This window comes from Diabrotica virgifera, chromosome 4, assembly GCF_917563875.1.
Source record: "Diabrotica virgifera virgifera chromosome 4, PGI_DIABVI_V3a".
NCBI lineage: Eukaryota > Metazoa > Arthropoda > Insecta > Coleoptera > Chrysomelidae > Diabrotica > Diabrotica virgifera.
Window position 1 is genome coordinate 248,782,716 of NC_065446.1, and position 19,076 is coordinate 248,801,791.

General features: G+C 32.2%; 2 protein-coding genes across 3 annotated transcripts in view; one reads left to right on the plus strand and one right to left on the minus strand.

The window, feature by feature from the left end:
- LOC114330240 (homeotic protein distal-less-like) overlaps window positions 1-19,076 on the plus strand; it is a 347,663-nt gene that overhangs the window by 50,766 nt on the left and 277,821 nt on the right. The window lies entirely within an intron of this gene.
- LOC114330241 (cytochrome c oxidase subunit 6A1, mitochondrial-like) lies at window positions 18,087-18,599 on the minus strand. Its single transcript, XM_050648841.1, has one exon. The coding sequence runs from the start codon at window positions 18,528-18,530 to the stop codon at window positions 18,189-18,191; it is 342 nt and encodes a 113-aa protein (XP_050504798.1). The 5' UTR covers window positions 18,531-18,599; the 3' UTR covers window positions 18,087-18,188.

Sequence of the window (19,076 nt, forward strand, 5' to 3'; positions counted from 1 at the left end):
CTCTTTCTAGGCGGCCTACAAATTTTGATGTATTTTTTCTGTTTGACATGAATGTCCCATCACAAGGATATTTTATTGTATGTACATATTTAGCAGTAAAGAAGATGTAAGGAAGGTATCCAAATATAAGCACATTAGCGCTTGTTATTTTTTTTCAGCTAATTTTAGCACAACTCGCTGACTAAATGTGCCTTGTATTGGTTCTAGTTCTTTGCCGCTGTAGATGTTTGTATCATACACAGAATGTATTGGAGTGGCACCTGGTCCATAACTGTATCCCTCTTGTTACCGTTTCAAGGGGAAGTATTGTTTTAAAGAATATCTCCCTTTGAATTTAGTCATGGATTCATCTATCTACTGAAAGGAACTGTCACTTTTCGTGGCTAGAAAAGTCTTCTTCAAAGAAGAACCAACTTCTTTGATATAATATAGTTTTGATGTATCATTTGGTTTATTGATTTCATTGAAATATAACTCAGACGTAAGTAGTAAAAAACGATCCCTTAATATTCCCCTTCTTTTATGGTTGTATTACCTAAAGACTTGTGTTTAGACAAGTATCTGTTATTGCCGACAAACGATTATAGGACATTATAAGGGCACATTCTAAAAGAACTTTGATTTCACCTGGATATGTTTCTTGAATACAGTAGAACCCCGCAAATCCGAACCCCGCTAATCCGAACGTTCGGCAAATCCGAGACAACGGAAAGTGAATAAAAAATTAAAAAATTCAAGACAAAAACAAAAAAACATGTTTATTATACAGAGTAAAACCAGAAAATTGAACAATGTAGGATTAATAGGACTTTGACATTTAAAATTTCTTAAATATAAATACGTACTTTAATATGTAGTGCTTATACAGGTCAAACATAAGCTTACTTTGGTTCTTTCGTAGTCATCTTGAGTTCAAAATTATTGTCCACACTCTTGCGAGAACGTTTTGCGACTCAAAATCAACGACAATGAAAGCTTTGAATTACTAGTTAGGCTAACTTTCGAATAATCGGAACTTTTCGGAATTCGAACAGGCTGCCCCCACAATTAGTTCGGATTTTCGGGGTTCCACTGTATTCCTCTTTTTTAGTCTCGTCTCTTAGATTAAGAAATAAAGGGATGTATAAACAGTAAAATATGCTTAAAGCTTATGTTCGTCAAATATCCAAGCAAGTAGGTTTTTGTAAAAAATTAACAGTTTATGCAATGAAATAAAATTTATTTTTATATTCCCTGAAAAACTTTGACTAAAACTTTTTTGTAGGTATACATATCAGCAATCAAAATATTATCATTTGCCTTAATTTTTGTACATAAATCAGAATCATCGCGTTTTCTCAAACTCTTGTATAGGTACTCCAGATCTCGTTTTAGCAACACCCCAAGTAACATTTGTAAAAATCTGCAAGACCATTCATCTCCTCACCTACTTTACCTCTTGGGTTATAAAGTACGCAGCACTCCATAATTACGGTCTGATTAAAAGATTAGAACGGCTATTAAACGGGATTATCTTATATTTATTGAGAGTATGATTCGAGTAGCATAAAGACATAAATTTCTTATAAACACAAATTAAAGATATATCACAACTACTTTCTGTAAACAAAGAGTAAAAATAAATGTGGCGATGGTGAAGACTGATGAATCCACATGAATCAGGTTATGAAAGAGAATATTTTTGTTGTTATGAATTGTATTTTAGTTATTAGCGTTTAATTCCTGTAGGAAGAAGAGTTATTTGTTAATGACACGTAAAAATGGGGGTGATCCAACTTGTAAAGGTTTCGTATAAGTAAGTCCAAGTGACATCTTCTCCAATTATGGATATTTTACTTTAATTTACTATATTGTTATGATCTGCTTTCTCTTACTTTTATATTAATTAGTATTTGTTTAATTAATTAGTCAATTGTCGCAAATCATACATAAAATTTAAGAACAATCTCAGGGTGCCTTTTTATCATACAAAAAAAATAACTAAATTATCTTAGGTTATACTTATCCTTTCACGTGGTTTCAGTATCTCTTAGTTGATCTTTATCGGGATAAAATAGGAAAAGGAAATAAATAGAAATACCATAAATAAGCACATACAAATATCTTTTATTATCAAAATTTATCAATTAAATTCTGTGGGCATAACTGTCCCAATTAAACTCTTACCACATAAATTAATTTTAATTTAACAAATATTTATCGGTTTGTTCTTGATAACATTGATAAAACAAACTAAACAAACAAATTTAGGTATTCGCAAAATTACTTATACTTCCTATTAAATTTTTGAAATATTGGAATCTTAGCTCATATGCTTTTACTCAAAAAAAAAATTAACTTCTGAACATAAAGAAAATTTATCACATAAATTATTGACTGACCTTTTGATTCACACACAATGATGTCTCCTCTTGACCCAAACAGCTCTTCCTTGTTAATTATGTTAGGCTACCCATCAAAGCCCTCTCCGTTCTCAGCATCAATCCAGCAGCATACGAGCAACTAATTTTCCAAAACACGAGCCAGGCCTCTTTTGACAAAAACTCGTTAAAAAAAACTCCAAAATTCTTTCCTCTCTTTCTCACAATAATATTCTCTCCCTTGGGCTTTACAGAATCAAAGAGGTATTTCTTCTCAATTTGATTTGTCTCTCGTTCCACTTTTCAGCTACACTCTTCACTATCTAACAACCACTGGTACTTGCTTCTGAACTGTTCAGGAAAACTTTGACTGCTCTTCTCCAATGCCGGTCACATAATAATCTCATTTTCCAAACGATCTGAACATTCAACCTTCTCTCATCCCCATTCCAAATTTTCATTCGAAAAACCCATGCATCCTTCCAAACAAATACTTCTACTCATGATAATAACTTTTCGGGAATTCTACAAATTTACTTTGGGCTTAAACAAAGAAACTTAAAATTCCAACTTTCTCTACCTTATTTTTCTAAATATAATAATTACCTGTGGCGTTTGGCCTCGCACGTAACAAAGCAACCGTTTTAAAATTATAATCCCGAAATAAATTGTCTATTTACATCATTTTATTGACTAATGTCTTTAATTCTTCAGGGAAAAACTCATCAAGGATAGACCCACTGCTTAAAAGATAACTTATAATAAATAGTTACAAATCAATATACAGGGTGTATCAAATTTATGTGCCCGCGTTATACTAAAAAAATAAAGTTTTTATTCTATCTTTGATTGACAAAATGATACACAATAATATTTATCACGGAACAATTCCCCCTTATGCGGGGTGAGCTTCCCTAATTGCATTGCTCCATAAGTTTCTATCTTGGGTCATATTAACATCAATCCCCTTTACCGACATGTCCTGCTTAAGCACCCCCTACCAGGTGTTCTTTTTCGCCACATGCATTCGTTTTTCCTCTTTCTTTTTAACTACCCAGCATTTAGTTCCTGAGAACATTTAGTTCCATACATCATAGTCGGTCTTATGGTTGTTTTATATAATTTTCAACTAACGAATAATTCTCAACTTATATTGGAATCAGAAAGCTAACATCAAAATAGAAAACGAGATATCAAAAGCAATAGAAATACGTAGAGGAGTAAGACAGGGATGCATTTTGTCACCACTGCTATTTAATGTATATAGTGAAAGCATCTGCCAGGAAGCCCTTTTGCAAGCAAATGAAGGAATCGTAATCAATGGAGAGGTTGTAAATAATATTCGATACGCAGACGACACTGTACTAGTTGCAAGAACAGTAGAAGAATTACAACGATTACTTACAAACATAAATATTGCTTGCAACAATTATGGCATAAACATTAATATCAAAAAAACCAAGTATATGGTCTTCAGTAAAATCATGACACAACCAGCACATATTAGTATAAACGGCATTCAAATTGAAAAAGTATCAAGTTATAAATACTTGGGAACTTTAATAAACGAAACTGGAGACCAAAACAATGAAATAAAAAGACGTATCGAAATTGCCAGGGCCACCTTCATAAAGATGAGAAAATTCTTCTGCAACAGAGATATAAGCATCCCTCTACGATTAAGAATGCTAAGTGGCTACGTATTTAACACGCTATTATACGGTGTAGAGGCCTGGACTCTCAAACAGAACAACATAAAAAATATTGAAAGTTTCGAGATGTGGTGCTACCGTCGAATGCTGAAGATAAGTTGGGTTGAAAGAATCACAAATCTTGAAGTAATACGAAGGATAGGAAGAGACCCAGAAATTTTATTAACGATAAAACGAAGAAAACTCGAGTATTTGGGTCACCTGATGAGAGGTCATAAATACGCATTACTTCAAAATATAATGCAAGGAAAAATAGAAGGAAAACGGAATACAGGCCGTAGAAGAATGTCGTGGATGCGGAATTTGAGAGAGTGGTTTGGCTGCACCACTAATGAACTTTTTAGGTCAGCTGTAAACAAAGTCAGGGTAGCCTTGATGATTTCCAATCTCCGATAGGAGTGGCACAAGATGAAGAAAATATAATTTTCCCCGTCAGTTTCATTGGAATTTTTCTGTCATACAACAAACCATTCGCTTCATTTAATTTCATCCATCCAACTCTAATTCTGTTGTATGCAACTCCATATATTTCCCCCTTACTCCGTAATACCGATCCTATAGGTACTTAAAACTCTCACTTTTCACAATCATTTCATCATCCAAAGATATCATTTTATTTCTAATAACTCCATCCTTAAACGAACATTCCAAATACTCTTAGTCTTTGGCCTATTAAGTTTTTTAACCTTTTTCCTCAAGAGCTTGTCTCCATTGTTCCAGTTTTTGTTCTAAGTCCCATCATTTTTTTTTATTTTCCACCAACACCACATTATTAGCAGACAGTACGCACCTGGAAATGTTACCCTTTAGTTTCGCTGTTATCTGATCAAAAACTAGTGTGAATAAGGACTAAGCACCAAGCCTTGGTGCAATCCTACTTTTACAGGGAATTTATCAGTCTCTTCCACACCGAGAGATCACAGTTTCCAGAGATCCACATCTCTCACAGTTTTTAAGTTTTCACCGGGAACTCCTTTCTTGTTGAGTGCCCACCACAGAATCTCTCGAGAAATGCTATCATATGCTTTTTCAATATCAATGAATACCATATGATTAAAATATTAAAACGGCTATTAAACAGGATTATCAAATTATGAAGAGAATATTTATGCAGTTATGGATTGCATGTTAGTTAATTATTTTGTTTATATGGGATTAATCCACAATTAATTGTAACTACACTTTTTAATTGCTGTTCGACATTTCGATTTCCATTTCGGAAATCGTTTTCAAAAAAGAAAGTTGTTTGGTGGTTGTTTTAAATTTGATGGGGGACGTACTTGCTCTTGATATTGTAGGCAAATAGCCAAGCTTTTAGGATGAGAGCTGCTTCTTTGATTGTTCTTTTTCTCATGTCTGTTTGTTTCATGACTATTGCTGCATATTTCCATTGTACTCTTTGCCCATTGTCTCAGACATGTTTGCATATCTGTGATTTGTCAAAGTATCTGTTTAAAAAATAACTAAGTTTTCAACCAAATAGCACATAAAACAACATCCAAAAATGTTATTCTACATCTTACCAGACTGAAAACAATGGGAACCTTCTCTGGTAACACCTCCGAGGCTTCTACAATTTGCAAGCCATAACGAATGCTGAGACTAAGGAAGATGAGGGAATTTTACAATTTATAATTCACGTCCATCTACATCTTTTATGTAATTCCTCAAGTTCTTCGTGTATAACAATCTTATCGACATTCGGATCAACTGTTACCCAAAAAATTCGTGTTCTACGGGTCAAAATGCATAAGAAAACTTGGGTAAGTCCATCTGAATAAAGGAGGCCGTTGTAGCCCTCCCCCTGGCGACAGGACTAATCATATTCATCTGGTGATTGAGACTACGTTGCTTCCATCCCTGTTTAGTTTGTTTGTTCCTAGCTCATTCTGCTCCAGTCCCACGAGAATCTAGGCAATGGATGATTATAAGGATAGAGGAAGTTGTAATTTATATCAGATGCAATATTTGTTAAAAATGAATTTTGCGTTTGTATTTTGGTCGCTTTCGTTGTAACTATCTCATATATTATATTTGTTACACTTTACACTATAATATTTCCTCTATAATTTCTACGAAATACAAAGTTTTATTTAAATCTTCAGAATCCTGTCCTGTATGATAGATGTCGAATTTTACTAATACGATCCTAGATTTACATATTTGGCTGCAAGTACAGATAGAATGTCTTTTTCAACAAGACATGCTTCGAACAGTAAAAATAGTTTTAAAGAGAGAATACAAATGACAGCGAAGCATTCTTCTTCGAATTCTACATAAGCCAGTAGTTATATAGCCTTACTGGGTGTACTCAATTGCAAGTTTCACTTTCGCAAATCCAAATCAGAAAAGGCCAACTCGGGTTGAAAAAATGAGGCTGATCTACATTCAACGCTGGCTTTACTGGGAAAAATTCTTTGAAAAAATTGTGACTTGTCGAGTGATACAGATATCTAGTAATGGAAGTCGTTTTAGAAGAGTGACCGTAAAAACTGCAGCCCGATCAAAGTTTGCATTGTGTAGGGTTTTTATTTGTTAAACAACCAGATGGATTTGCTTTGTCTAGTTTATTTGTTGTTGAACAATTAACCATGAATCATCTGTTGATAATTAAATAAATTACAATGAGCTGCATGATTTTTGAAGTATGTTGATTTGAAATTAAAATAATGTGATAAAAAAATATTTTAACTATAAACTTTTCAAAATCGAAGCGCAGTAATAAATAAAAATTTTAAGAAAATGTACAGTCAAACAAAATATGTATTTTAGGGGGAGGAAGGTATTGTTTGAAATCAACAATTCAAGCACATTTTTGTGAAAATTTTTTGAAACTGTGGTAGAATTATTTTAATTTTAAATTATATAAACTTATTACATAAACTTACGAGACAAACTTAAAGAATGGGAAAATGACGTTACGAACCTATTCGAAGACGATAGGAGTAGTTCACCACCCGATATTACTAACTGCGACGGACCCCTAATAACACGCTCTGAGGTAATAAAAGCCATACAATCATCAATAGATGACAGAGCGACTGGTCCTGATGAAATTCCACCTGAAATATACAATCTTATAAGTGATAGCAATGTTTTGGAGGCTATAACTTCGTTTTTCAATACCATTTATACCAGCGGACAACTTCCTAATGGCTGGTCTAATTCACTGTTTATAGCTCTACCTAAGAAGACAACAGCAAAAACCTGTGCTGACTATAGAACCATCAGTTTGTTAAACCATTTATTGAAATTTTTTCTGAAGGTAATACATGGTCGTATCTACAATAAATGCGAGGAATACCTGGATGACACACAGTTTGGTTTCCGTAACGGGTTTGGAACGAGAGAGGCATTGTTTGGAATGAACGTACTTGCTCAAAGATGTCGAGATATATCTGTAGACATATACTGTTGTTTTATTGAGTTCCAAAAGGCATTTGATCGTGTTAAGCACTCTATATTGATCTAAGCTCTAAAAGACATAGACTTGGACGGCAGAGATGTTCGAATAATTGCAAATTTATATTGGAATCAAACAACATCAGTTTTAGTAGATGGTGTGGAATCACAGGCTCTTAATATTAAAAGAGGAGTACGGCAGGGATGCCTCTTGTCACCACTGCTTTTCAACGTTTACTCCGAAAGAATTTTCAGAAAAGCTGTTTCTAAAAAACAAGAAGGAATACTTGTGAACGGTGAAGTCATCAATAATTTGCGATATGCGGACGATACAGTATACTCCTAGCTTCTAGTCAAGAAGATCTGCAAACACTAGTCGATAGTGTCGTTGAGAGTTGTAGGGAGGCAGGTCTGGATCTGAACATACGGAAAACCAAAATACTCGTAATAAGTAAACAGCAGCATATAAAACCGTCTCAGAGGTGTAGCTACCGCCGTATCAGCTATATCAATTATACGGGGCCCCCGACATTTGGGGGCCCGGCGCGGCACGTCGAAACAAAAGTTCCATTTAAAAAAATTGAACAAAATATGCTACAATTTCACTATTAAAATGATTTGAAACAGTGTTTCAAATTGTTTCATTGTTTGGATATCAACATTTTCGTGTAATGGATTGTTTATCTATCTTATTATATGTAAGTTGTATGGAGGTACAGGTACCTATGTATATCTATTTGCCGCCGCTCGCCGTTATTCCAAAATCACAGAGCCTTTTGGTTTTCAAGCTACTTTTCATTGATCATTCACCGTTGGCTGTGTGTGAGACACTGTATAACGTATAACGCCAAATTACAATTTTTGTAATCGCTATACCTTTGAATATTTAAAACAGTGTGTATTGTTTGGGTATATTTTCCTGTAATCTATTTTTTATCTATAATTATACCACAGGGTTCAGTATTGGGTCCTTTACTTTTTCTTACCTTTATAAATTAATGACATCACTAATTTAAAAATGGATGGAAACATTTTTCTGTTTGTTGATGATAGAGTATCACTTGGAGCAACTCAAATATTCCAATTCTTCATGCAACTATAGTTTCTGATCTACTTACAATAAAAACCTGGTCGGACTATAATTTACTCTCTTTTAAGGTGGATAAGATTATTCAACCCTTGCTTCTTAATAACAGCCAGATTAGTACCTTTGAGTTTGTAAAATTTCTTGGTATTTTTTAGATAGCAAACTTTAAGAGTCCCTTCTTATCGGTTTGTTAAGTAAGAAACTAGCCTCAGCTTGCCATGCAATAAGATCTGTTTGAAGGAAATCAATTTTGCATCTTCCAAAATAACATATTTTTCTTTGTTCGAGTCTGATCTTCGATATGGTCTTCCTTTTTGGGATTCTAGTACAGCTGCCAATCGGATATTATTTTTATATTACAAAAAAGGTCAATAAGGTATCTGTTTGGCCTTAAAAAAACAACACATTGCAGATGATACTTCAAAGATCACGGAATTTTAACACTTCCTTCTATATTCTAGAAACTGTTTGCTTAATTTGTAAACACCTACATGTCTTTCCAGCAAGAGATAATCATGATTCCACCAGAAATTCAACCTTTGGTTTATATTTACCGATCTCGTCCACTGAGTTAGTAAAGAAATCTATATTATGTTCTACAAAAAAAAAACTATACAACCATCTCCCTTTACAACTTATATCTGCAACATCTTTCTCCAAGTTCCGTAAAACGACAAAATCCTATCTATCTGAAAGACCATATTATACTAATCAGTAGAAGAGTTTATTAATGAATAACTAAGAAAGTACAGTTACCCTTAATTAATTAAAGTGTTTGTATCTATATTTGGATGTGATATAGAGAACTTATTAGTTCCTAAGGTTGTATTATGCAATTTGCAATTTATTTTAATTTTGCAATAGACTGTTTTTGTTTATTTTGTAATATTGACTATTTATGTACCTAAGTATGTAATTTCAGTAAACTGTAGTTGTTGTTGTTTTTTTCTACTTTGTAAGCTTTGTCCACAAAATTGTAAAATTTTCAGTGAAAATAAAATATATTTCTATTCTTTTCAGCAGCATTTTTGTTGCTTTTGTTGAACATTTTTTATTACTATCCCATATCAGTCGTGGAAAAGGGCCCCGCGAAAAACTTTCATAGGGGGCCCCTGTGAGGGTAGCTACGCCACTGAACCGTCTATATATGTAAATAATACCAAACTTGAGCAAGTTGATAAAATCGTTTACCTTGGACAGCAACTAAATTGTAACGCAGAAAGTCACGGCGTGACTTTCAAGACAAGCAAGGAAAAATAGCAGGCAAACGCGGTCCAGGACGAAGAAGAACCTCATGGTTGAAGAACTTGCGAGATTGGTATGGTGTTGCTACAAGCATGCTATTTAGGGTGGCAGTGAATAAAATTAGGATAGCTATGATGGTAACCAACGTTCTGAAAGGACATGGTACATGAAGAAGAAGATAAACTTATTCATAACAATTCTTCAAAAAATATTAAAAAAGATTTAAGACAAAATATTGAAAAATAAGCCAACAGTGGAAAATTTTTAAAGACACCTCAAGAAATGGATTTTGCGGAGGACATTAGAACTCGTCACTGGATCATGTGGAACAAAAAACTCAAGATTCTATTAGCTTATTAATTAAAAAAATAGGTCAAAATCAACATATTTATTATTGTTAAATAAAAAATAAGCGTAAAACAAACATATTTGAACATTATTAGGTACCTCACGAAATGTCTAAAGAAAATCTGTGCAAAACTTTAGGTAGATTGGTCAAGTCATTTTTGAGTTACAATGTAGACCGCCTTTGAAAACAGCAATGTTGAGAAAAACACGTTTAAAGTTTTGACAGCAGTGAAATGATGCACACAGGAATATGTTTTTGAATCGCTGAGTAATTTACAAGAGAAGGGAAACAGATGCTTTTTTAGGAAATTTTTAAACTGATCGTCAGATTCTTTTTCTATGATTTTGAAAGATTATATATTTGTCTTGCATAATATTTAACCTTATATAACCATTAGGTGTACATTTTACAAGACACTAAACGTTTTGGTCTTTGTTCTTGACAAGAATTTATTTTAATATGGTAATTGATATGTTATCTATGTTATTTACAAATTAACGATATTTTGTATTGTTTATTATGTAAATCCCTGAATTATTTACAATTTTTATATAATAAAAATACTTATTAAAATTCCCACAGAGACAGATAATGCCGTAATTTATTCCACACTTTTTGCCAATTTGCACGCATGCTTTCAACCTGCAAATAATACACGCCTTGTTTTATTTATTTTTAGTCCTACTTTTGTTTTTAAAAAATATGTACCTACTATATAGGTACATATTAGGAGAACCTAAATATGTCCTGTATTCTAACAAGTCTAATCAAATATAGAAAATCCCCATTTTGTTTAATTTTGTCCTATTATTTGCCAATCATCTTCTTTCTTTAGCTTTTCCCTTTTCCCTTGTGTCTTCTTCACCTAAACCTTCCTCTACCACGTTCTTTGCCACAGTTCTTCCATCTTCTCCTCGGTTATTATTTGCCTCTCCTTCCATTAATTTCTAAGAGCTGTATCATTCGTCCCACAAAGTCCTCATTTCTACGTCTCATGTGGCTAACCCATTGGAGTCTTTGTTCTTGATTGTTTTCTGAGACTATAGTCACCCCTGTTCTGTCTCTAATCAAGTCGTTCTTGTTGCTAGTGATGAGCAAAACAAGAACAAGACCAAGGCCAGGCTAGTCTTGGTCTTGGTCTTGTTCTTGCAAGCTTGGTCTTCGTCTTGGTCTTGCAGCTAAAAGGCAGTCTTGGTCTTGGTCTTGCACTAGCCGGTCTTGTTGTTGGTATTGGTCTTGCTGCAAGAGCCTTGCTGGTCTTGCATTTTTGGTAGTAATAATTTGAACCAAACAATTTCGAATAAAATGTACATTGAAATAAATAAAGATGTGAAGAATGAAACTATATTTTTGCTTTAAAATTTTAAAAGAATGTGGAATGTAGTTTCAAGCGGATACCAATTTTAACATTATACATTCACCTAATTATTTCATTAAAAAGTATGTTCCCAATATTTAAATTTTTGTGTACATTCTAATTAAATTATTAATATGGTACCATCAGTTAAACACAATGTTTTTAAAACTTTTATGCCACTTAATACTTTTTCGATACCTAAGGCGGTTTTTATCGAGATATTTTGAACATTATTACTATAAAACTGGCTTATCGAAAAAGTCCTAAGAGGCAAAATTTTTTAAAAACATTGTGATACAATAATCATTTAATTGGAACATACACAAATATTTTGAGTGTTTAAGGGAACAAAACCCACATTTTTATTGGATGCACAAATTTTAATGATATTTTTTTAAAGATGTTTCTGCCATAGGAATGCTACATGTCAATTTTCAATAAAAGATCTAATAATTTTGGATATACATACATATTGGAAATTGTCGATTTTTATTTTGTAACTGTTTGTTTTGTAATGTTTTTTTAATTTTTGGTCCCAGAATATGTGATTTAATTTATGGTCTGCCTTTTTGTTACACCCTGTATATTTATTTCGTCGTTTACTTGGAAAAGTTTTCTTTATATTTTATTTGATATACTTATAAATATAAACTGTCGTTTATTTGATATATAATTTAAAAATTATATATGCATTGAAAATAGATTCGTTTTTCCAGATGTCCCTGGAAACAAATGTCCTACAATCCTAATAACACTTCTATAAAATCATGTTATGCTGCATTGAAGACTGAGAAAAATAATAACATATTATTTACCCAAATGACATCCTTGAGAGTAATATTTTGCGTGATTTTTTACACACATCTATAACAATATTATGCAAAATAATGACAGGCTGCAATAAAAGTAATTATTTGGTAAAAATTACATAATGCTATTGCATGAAATAAACACTGTTTTTTTTTATGAGTGGAGGGTATGATTAGTTTACGATTTTGTAATAAATAGCGGTAGTGAGCTTCCCAAATTAATCGATTCTGAGGTTATACGTTTTCACAAAAACCAGATATAAAGAGGAATTAGAGATGGAAATGTACAAACAAGGAGAAATGACAGAAATAATAGAAGAATAATGGGGTAAATTCAGAAATGGTATAAAAAATGCAGCAAAACTAGTATGTGGGACCAGAAGAAACAATAGGAAAGTTATAAGGACACGGTGGTGGAATAAGGAGGTAAAAATCGAAATAAAAAAAGAAAAATTGTGGAAAATGACATAAAAACTATCTGGAGTCAACTCTCCAAATGGAACGGCCCATAAATAACTTTAAATACAAGGATATAAGAAATGTAATTATACACCAAATTAATCCAAAAAAGCACCGAGCTATGACCTAATATAAAAACTCATCAAAAAGGGAATAACAGCAATACTTCAAATCTTTAACGCTAATGAAATATGTTTGTATAATTTTGTAATAAATGGCGGTAGTGAGCTTCCCAAATTAATAATTTTGAGGTTATCCGTGTTCACAAGTTTACACAAAGAAAACAGCCATAATTGTAGCGCTTATAAATATTATGCGATATCGGCCAAACTGGACGCTCCCTAAGGAGACGCTTAACCTCCTATCGGAGTGACATCAACTTATCTAAGCATACATGTGCCCTTGCTCAACATACGGTGGACTTTAACGAAGCCAGGATCCTCTATAATGAACGCAATCTTTCCAAAGGGCAAGTGCAGTCTCCTGACTTTTAAAAATAGTCAAAGTTTATTCTGTGGTTTTAACCTGCCACGGGATGTACGTAGAACAGTGACTAGTTTGCCAGTATGTATGTCCAGGTCTATTTCAAAATACTGCTTTTATTGCGGTGATGACTTTGTACTATCTACGAGTGTATTTGTGCTAATTGATTTACGTGTACCCAAAATTTGTAGAGGATGAATGCTCCTATATACAGCCATAAAATTATGCTCTACAATATTGAAGAAAAACCTACAAGAACTAGTAAACATCAAGAAACATGTGTACAATATAATATTTCAGGGCGAACAGACTTTGAAGTAGAGTCTTAAGAGGAAACAGTAGCGATCAACAGGTAGCGATAACGCGTTCCAAGATTGCGGCTGTAATTTTGAATATTTTTTCGAGATATTTGGCACACGTATTCGTAATATAATAAAGAATAGCGGTACAGAGCATAATTTGAAAAATATATTAATATGTGAAAATTACTCTGTAATTAAATATAATATTAAAAAAACGAGCCTGTACCACCATTAAGAAGAACAAAAAAAAATACACTTTCTTCAAATAAACTTTTTTATCCGATGCCTAGATTTTGTGTCATTTTGAAACTACTAATGAAATAAAAAATTTTATCACCTTAATAATAAAAGGTAAATTTACTTTATAACTTATAAAGTTTTTCCTTAAAATGTTCATCAAATCGGCCATAGACAAACTCTATTCAAGAAAAATTTTTATAAAGATTAACTTGTATTATTTGTTCTTATTTGTAACATTTACAACGGCATGTAGGAACTTATGACCTAACATGAAACCATATAAACGTTCGTAAATATCTTTCTGTTAACCGCTTCAAGTTCCCACACTTCGCCTATGAAAAGGATGAGTATCTTTTATATTTTAGTTTTACAACGTTATAAATCTTCTTCTTCACGTAGTATTTAAATTTGGGAATGAATTTTTTATAAGGGACTGTAAAAAAGAAACGTCGATTTTTATTAACGGTGATTATTTATAATATTTAAAATGAATGCAGGCTTTTTGCAATAAAAATAGTTGAATAATAATCGATAGACCAATCAGGATGTTGGCCATGTCTACAACTTTATAACGATCTAGCGGTTCTACTTTATTACTTATAGGTATGTAGTTAGGTAGCCACAGGTCTTGTTCTGATAGAAATACGTTTTCCGGTACATAATACATATTATACTTAGTATTTTTTTCTATATTATTCATGTTTTACATCATCAATAATCAAAGGGTTAGCGAGCAAAAATATTCGTACCCAAAATTGCAAAACCAAAAGGTGTTCAAACCAGATACCAAGTAGATCTATGCAGATTTCTGGCCAACGGATTTAATAAAAGGCCAAATATTCAACTAATAAAGAGTCCACTAAGATAGTTACCAAGGATTGTGCACTCCGACTTATAGAGAATTTTCTCTCTGTCCAGATAGATGTCGCTGACGCATCCCTACGCATGTAATATTTTATTTATATGCCTACTTGGACAGATTGGATTCAGTTCACTTCGGGATACACCACAGGCGGCTCTGAAGACGCTGAAAAGCAGAAACCTTGGTCAGCCGATGGTGGTGGCCACGAATCGAATTTAATCTTAAGTTGTCTTTCCTTAATAAAGAATCCTTTATTAAAGAAGCATTTTCTATTTCTGCTCATTATAATGGAAAGAAAAATAGAAGAAAAACGTGGTCCTGGTAGACGAAAAATGACCTGGCTGCATAACAAAAAAAATTGGATATTACTAGACCTCTAAAACCTAATAAGAAAAGCATATGATAAAGTTGAAGTCATCGCTAACCTCTATTAGAGACGGCATCTAAAGAAGAACACAAACTTACGATAGAAGACAGCACTGGGAGAAGAAAGATATAGTCCGAGATAGAGATGCATCAAGTCAAACTAGTTTGATTTTATTCAGCAAACTTGAGTTGACTTGAAATCCAAACTTTTTTTGTAAAAAAGTTTGACTTGACTTGATTTTGATATCTTTAGGTTAGACTTGAAATCAAACTTCTTCAAACAGTTTGAAGTTTGAACATCATATTGGGCAACGTGTTTATTTCCAATTCTCTCTGCTACTCCGCCAATGGCGGATCTATATGGTAAAAATAAGACATTGATGGTCGAACCGTTTTCTTCTTCTTTTTTTTCTCAAACTATCAGTTTAAGCGATGTTTCAGTGATTCGGTGTTTATTTAAACAAATTTGCATTTTTTTATCGTAACATATCAATGAAAAAAACAATGTTTTAATCGAAGGGACTCAAAAATGTGAATATTAGACATTATAACAAGTTTTTTTTATTTAAAACAAGTTTTTGATCAAATTTTAGTGTAGAAAACGTTAAAATACTGTTTTTACATGTTCTTCCATTCCCAAAATAGAAGTTCTTCGATTTGGCTAAAAATTTGCCCACACATAGTCAAAACACAGGACTTTAGGTGGTTCGAAGAATTTATATAGTTTTATAATACAAGAAAAGTTACATGCAATAATCTCAAAGTCAAAGCTATCCAAGCAAGATTTTATTTTTCTAATCTTGGGGGTCGATAGTAGTGTAAATTTAAAATCGCGAATGAATTCCGCCGTTACGTTAGCCGCCATCTTGATTTTAAACGAGAACCGTTTTTGCTCAATATCTCCGCCATTTTTAACTTTTTGACAAAAAGAGTAAGTACTGAAATTTTTGAAAATATGATTTCCTATAATTTCTTTTATTATAATTTTTTTGTGTCGTCAAAAATTTTATCAAAAACTTGTTTTTAATTAAAATAACTTGTTATAATGCGTTATAATGAATTTTTGAGTCCCTACTATTAAAACATTATTTTTTCTATTGATATTTACGATAAAAAATGCAAATTTGTTTAAATAAATACCAAATCACTGTAAAATCGCCTAAAATGTAATTTTGAGAGAGAAAAAAGTAGAATTAAGCAGACACTAAGTTTCAGACAAATCTGAGATTCAAAAGTTTTTGTCTGAGTGATTTGACCTGGAATGTACCAGGTTTATAATTTAATTTATTATATTTAATAAAAATATTCACTTAAAAAAACTAACCAGTAACCAGATTAGTACATTCAAAATATAAAGAACTTAGGAATTACTAAACGGGAGTCTTACAACTTGTAATATGAAGAAATGAATCTACACGGATAGTTTGACTTTCGAACAAGAATAAAGCACTTTGTTACTAAGAGTTTTCGTTAAGGGGAAAGGTGCAAAATGACGCCTGTCAAAATTTTTAATGTGTTTTAAATGTAGATATTTTTGAAAAATTTAAACGCAGAATGAAAGATTACGTTATTACCGAGGGCCGAAAGTCCCTTAGAATAAATAATATTTAAGTTTCTTATGAATGAAATATTTCAATTAAAAATCACACTAAATTTTCCCTTTTATTTTCACTCTGTAACTTATTAAAATAAACATTATAGAAGTTTTCAGGGATTTTCGGCCCTCAGAAATAATGTAATCTTTCATGAGACTTTGAAATTTTTCAAAAATATTTATTAGTTTTCTCAGAATTCGAAAAAATAAATACATTTAAAACACATTGAATATTTTGACAGGGGGCATGTTACGCCTAGGCCCTTAATGGTTGCAAAAAAAATACTATTTGGTTGATCAATGGACAATTCAAAATAATCATTTTGAGTTTTTATGACTTTATTTTATTAACAGAGGCATTTATCTAATCGAAAACAACATCTGGTACCAACCTGTAGTTCCCTGGAAAACACGACAATACAAAAGTATTTCTTTAAAATTCAAAACTGACCATTGGTTTTATATTTTTTTCGGATACAGGCTACAAATAATGTTATGTTTGGGTTTAAATTAAATAAATTAATGTAGATGCATGAAGTTTTCTTAATTAATATCCGCCTACTCCGCAAATTAGTTTGTAGTTCATATTAAAACTCTATTAAAAATATTATATTTTGTTGTTCCTTCATAAGCAATCATTTTTAAGAAATTTATTACCCTGTTTTGACTATAATCGCTTCATATAAAAAGTTAGTTTTATATGGAACTCATTGTATTATTAAATTTCTTATCTTAATTGGCAACTAACATGTCTATCTCAACAAAAAAGTATATCTCTAGGATATAAATTATTTTTCAAACTTTTTCAAACTAGTTTGACAAATAGTTTGAATTTTCAAACCTGTACGATTGACCAGTTTGACTTGACTTGAATTATTTGTCGGAAGGATTGACTTGAGTTTGACTTGAAATTAAGTCAAACTCAAAAACTCAAGTCAAGTTCAAACATTCAAGTCAAACTTGTGCAACTCTAGTCCGAGAGGATCTGAAGAAAATGGGAGTGAGACAATGGGAAATAGTGGCACAGGACCTCAATAAAAATCGAGGTCCTGGAGCAAAGAACGTGGAAGGCAATGGTAAATGCGGCAAAGATTCTCGAAGAGTTGTAAAGCCATTGATGATGATGCTGACTGGAAGAGGTTGCTAAACCACACAACTACAAGGTTAAAAGTACAATACATTATTAACAATACAATATTAACTCACTTCACAAATAATACTTCACTAACACTCATTTCTCTGGAAGTTCACTTCGAATATCCTAATTTGAATCAGATACATATTATTGTTCCAGTTTGCCACATGTACCATATACATTACTTTTGGAATTATCTTTTACATAAATATGTCTTTTATATAGGTAATAGTAATGCATAAATACCTTATATATTTCTATAATTTCTCACAACTCTGAATGTCATAAACATCGAGCTAACCATACAAAATAAAGGTAAACAAGTTATATAGATGTAAATTCTATTCAATTACATATTGTTCTCATTACAAATGAATATAAAAATGTAAACATATAAATATTTATAACTGATTTGTATGTTACCAGTCAATCTTCTCCTTCTTCTAGTTCATCTTCATACCCATCCGCTAGAGGGTTCTTCATTGGATTGTGAAACAAGGTTTTGTCTCCATCCCCCCACGGGAATCGCTTATCCCTCTTTCTCAAATACTCATACTTGACGAACGGTGGTCTGTCACACTCATCTTGTTGCTTTTTTTGGTACACATTAAAGGCTGTAACCAAGCCTATTATTGGAAGTCCAAGAAGAAAAAATAACCTCTTGTATAGTTTGTAACCGCCGATGTGAGAGGGTGGGGGAATTCCTTGACCTCCAGTGTGACACACATTACTGAGCCTTTTGGCAAGAAGATTTGGGAAAAACTGCATTTTATGTAATAACCATGAATTTCTAAAAAGTGACTTTTTGATTAATTACAGACATATAAAAATATAATATGTCTAATTTATGTTTCCTTAGCAATTACATAAGATCATTTATTTAATTGTTTTTTTAAGGATATAGTCTTAAGGCCATCGGTACATAATTCGTAAACATTTTACGGCTATCCCTACTTTTCTGTCTTTACACGACAAATTACGTGTAGTAATATTCACACTGGTATGAATATTTAAACATTATGTACTAGCTAGAATGTCATTCTACTTGACAATGTCATTATTAACTTTAAAGAGATGTCTTTTGAATGTTCTTGGATAACTGTTATTTGTATAATTGCAGTTAATAAATATGATCATTTTTTCACTAACTATGTATTCAGTGATTGTAATAATTTATATTTACTTCTTCTTCTTATAGTGCCTATTCGTTTCGAATATTGGTGATCATTTTGGCTATAATTATTTTATTAACTGATGCTTTAAATATATTAGTTGTTGTTGTGGAGAACCATTTCTCCAGGTTCTTTAACTATG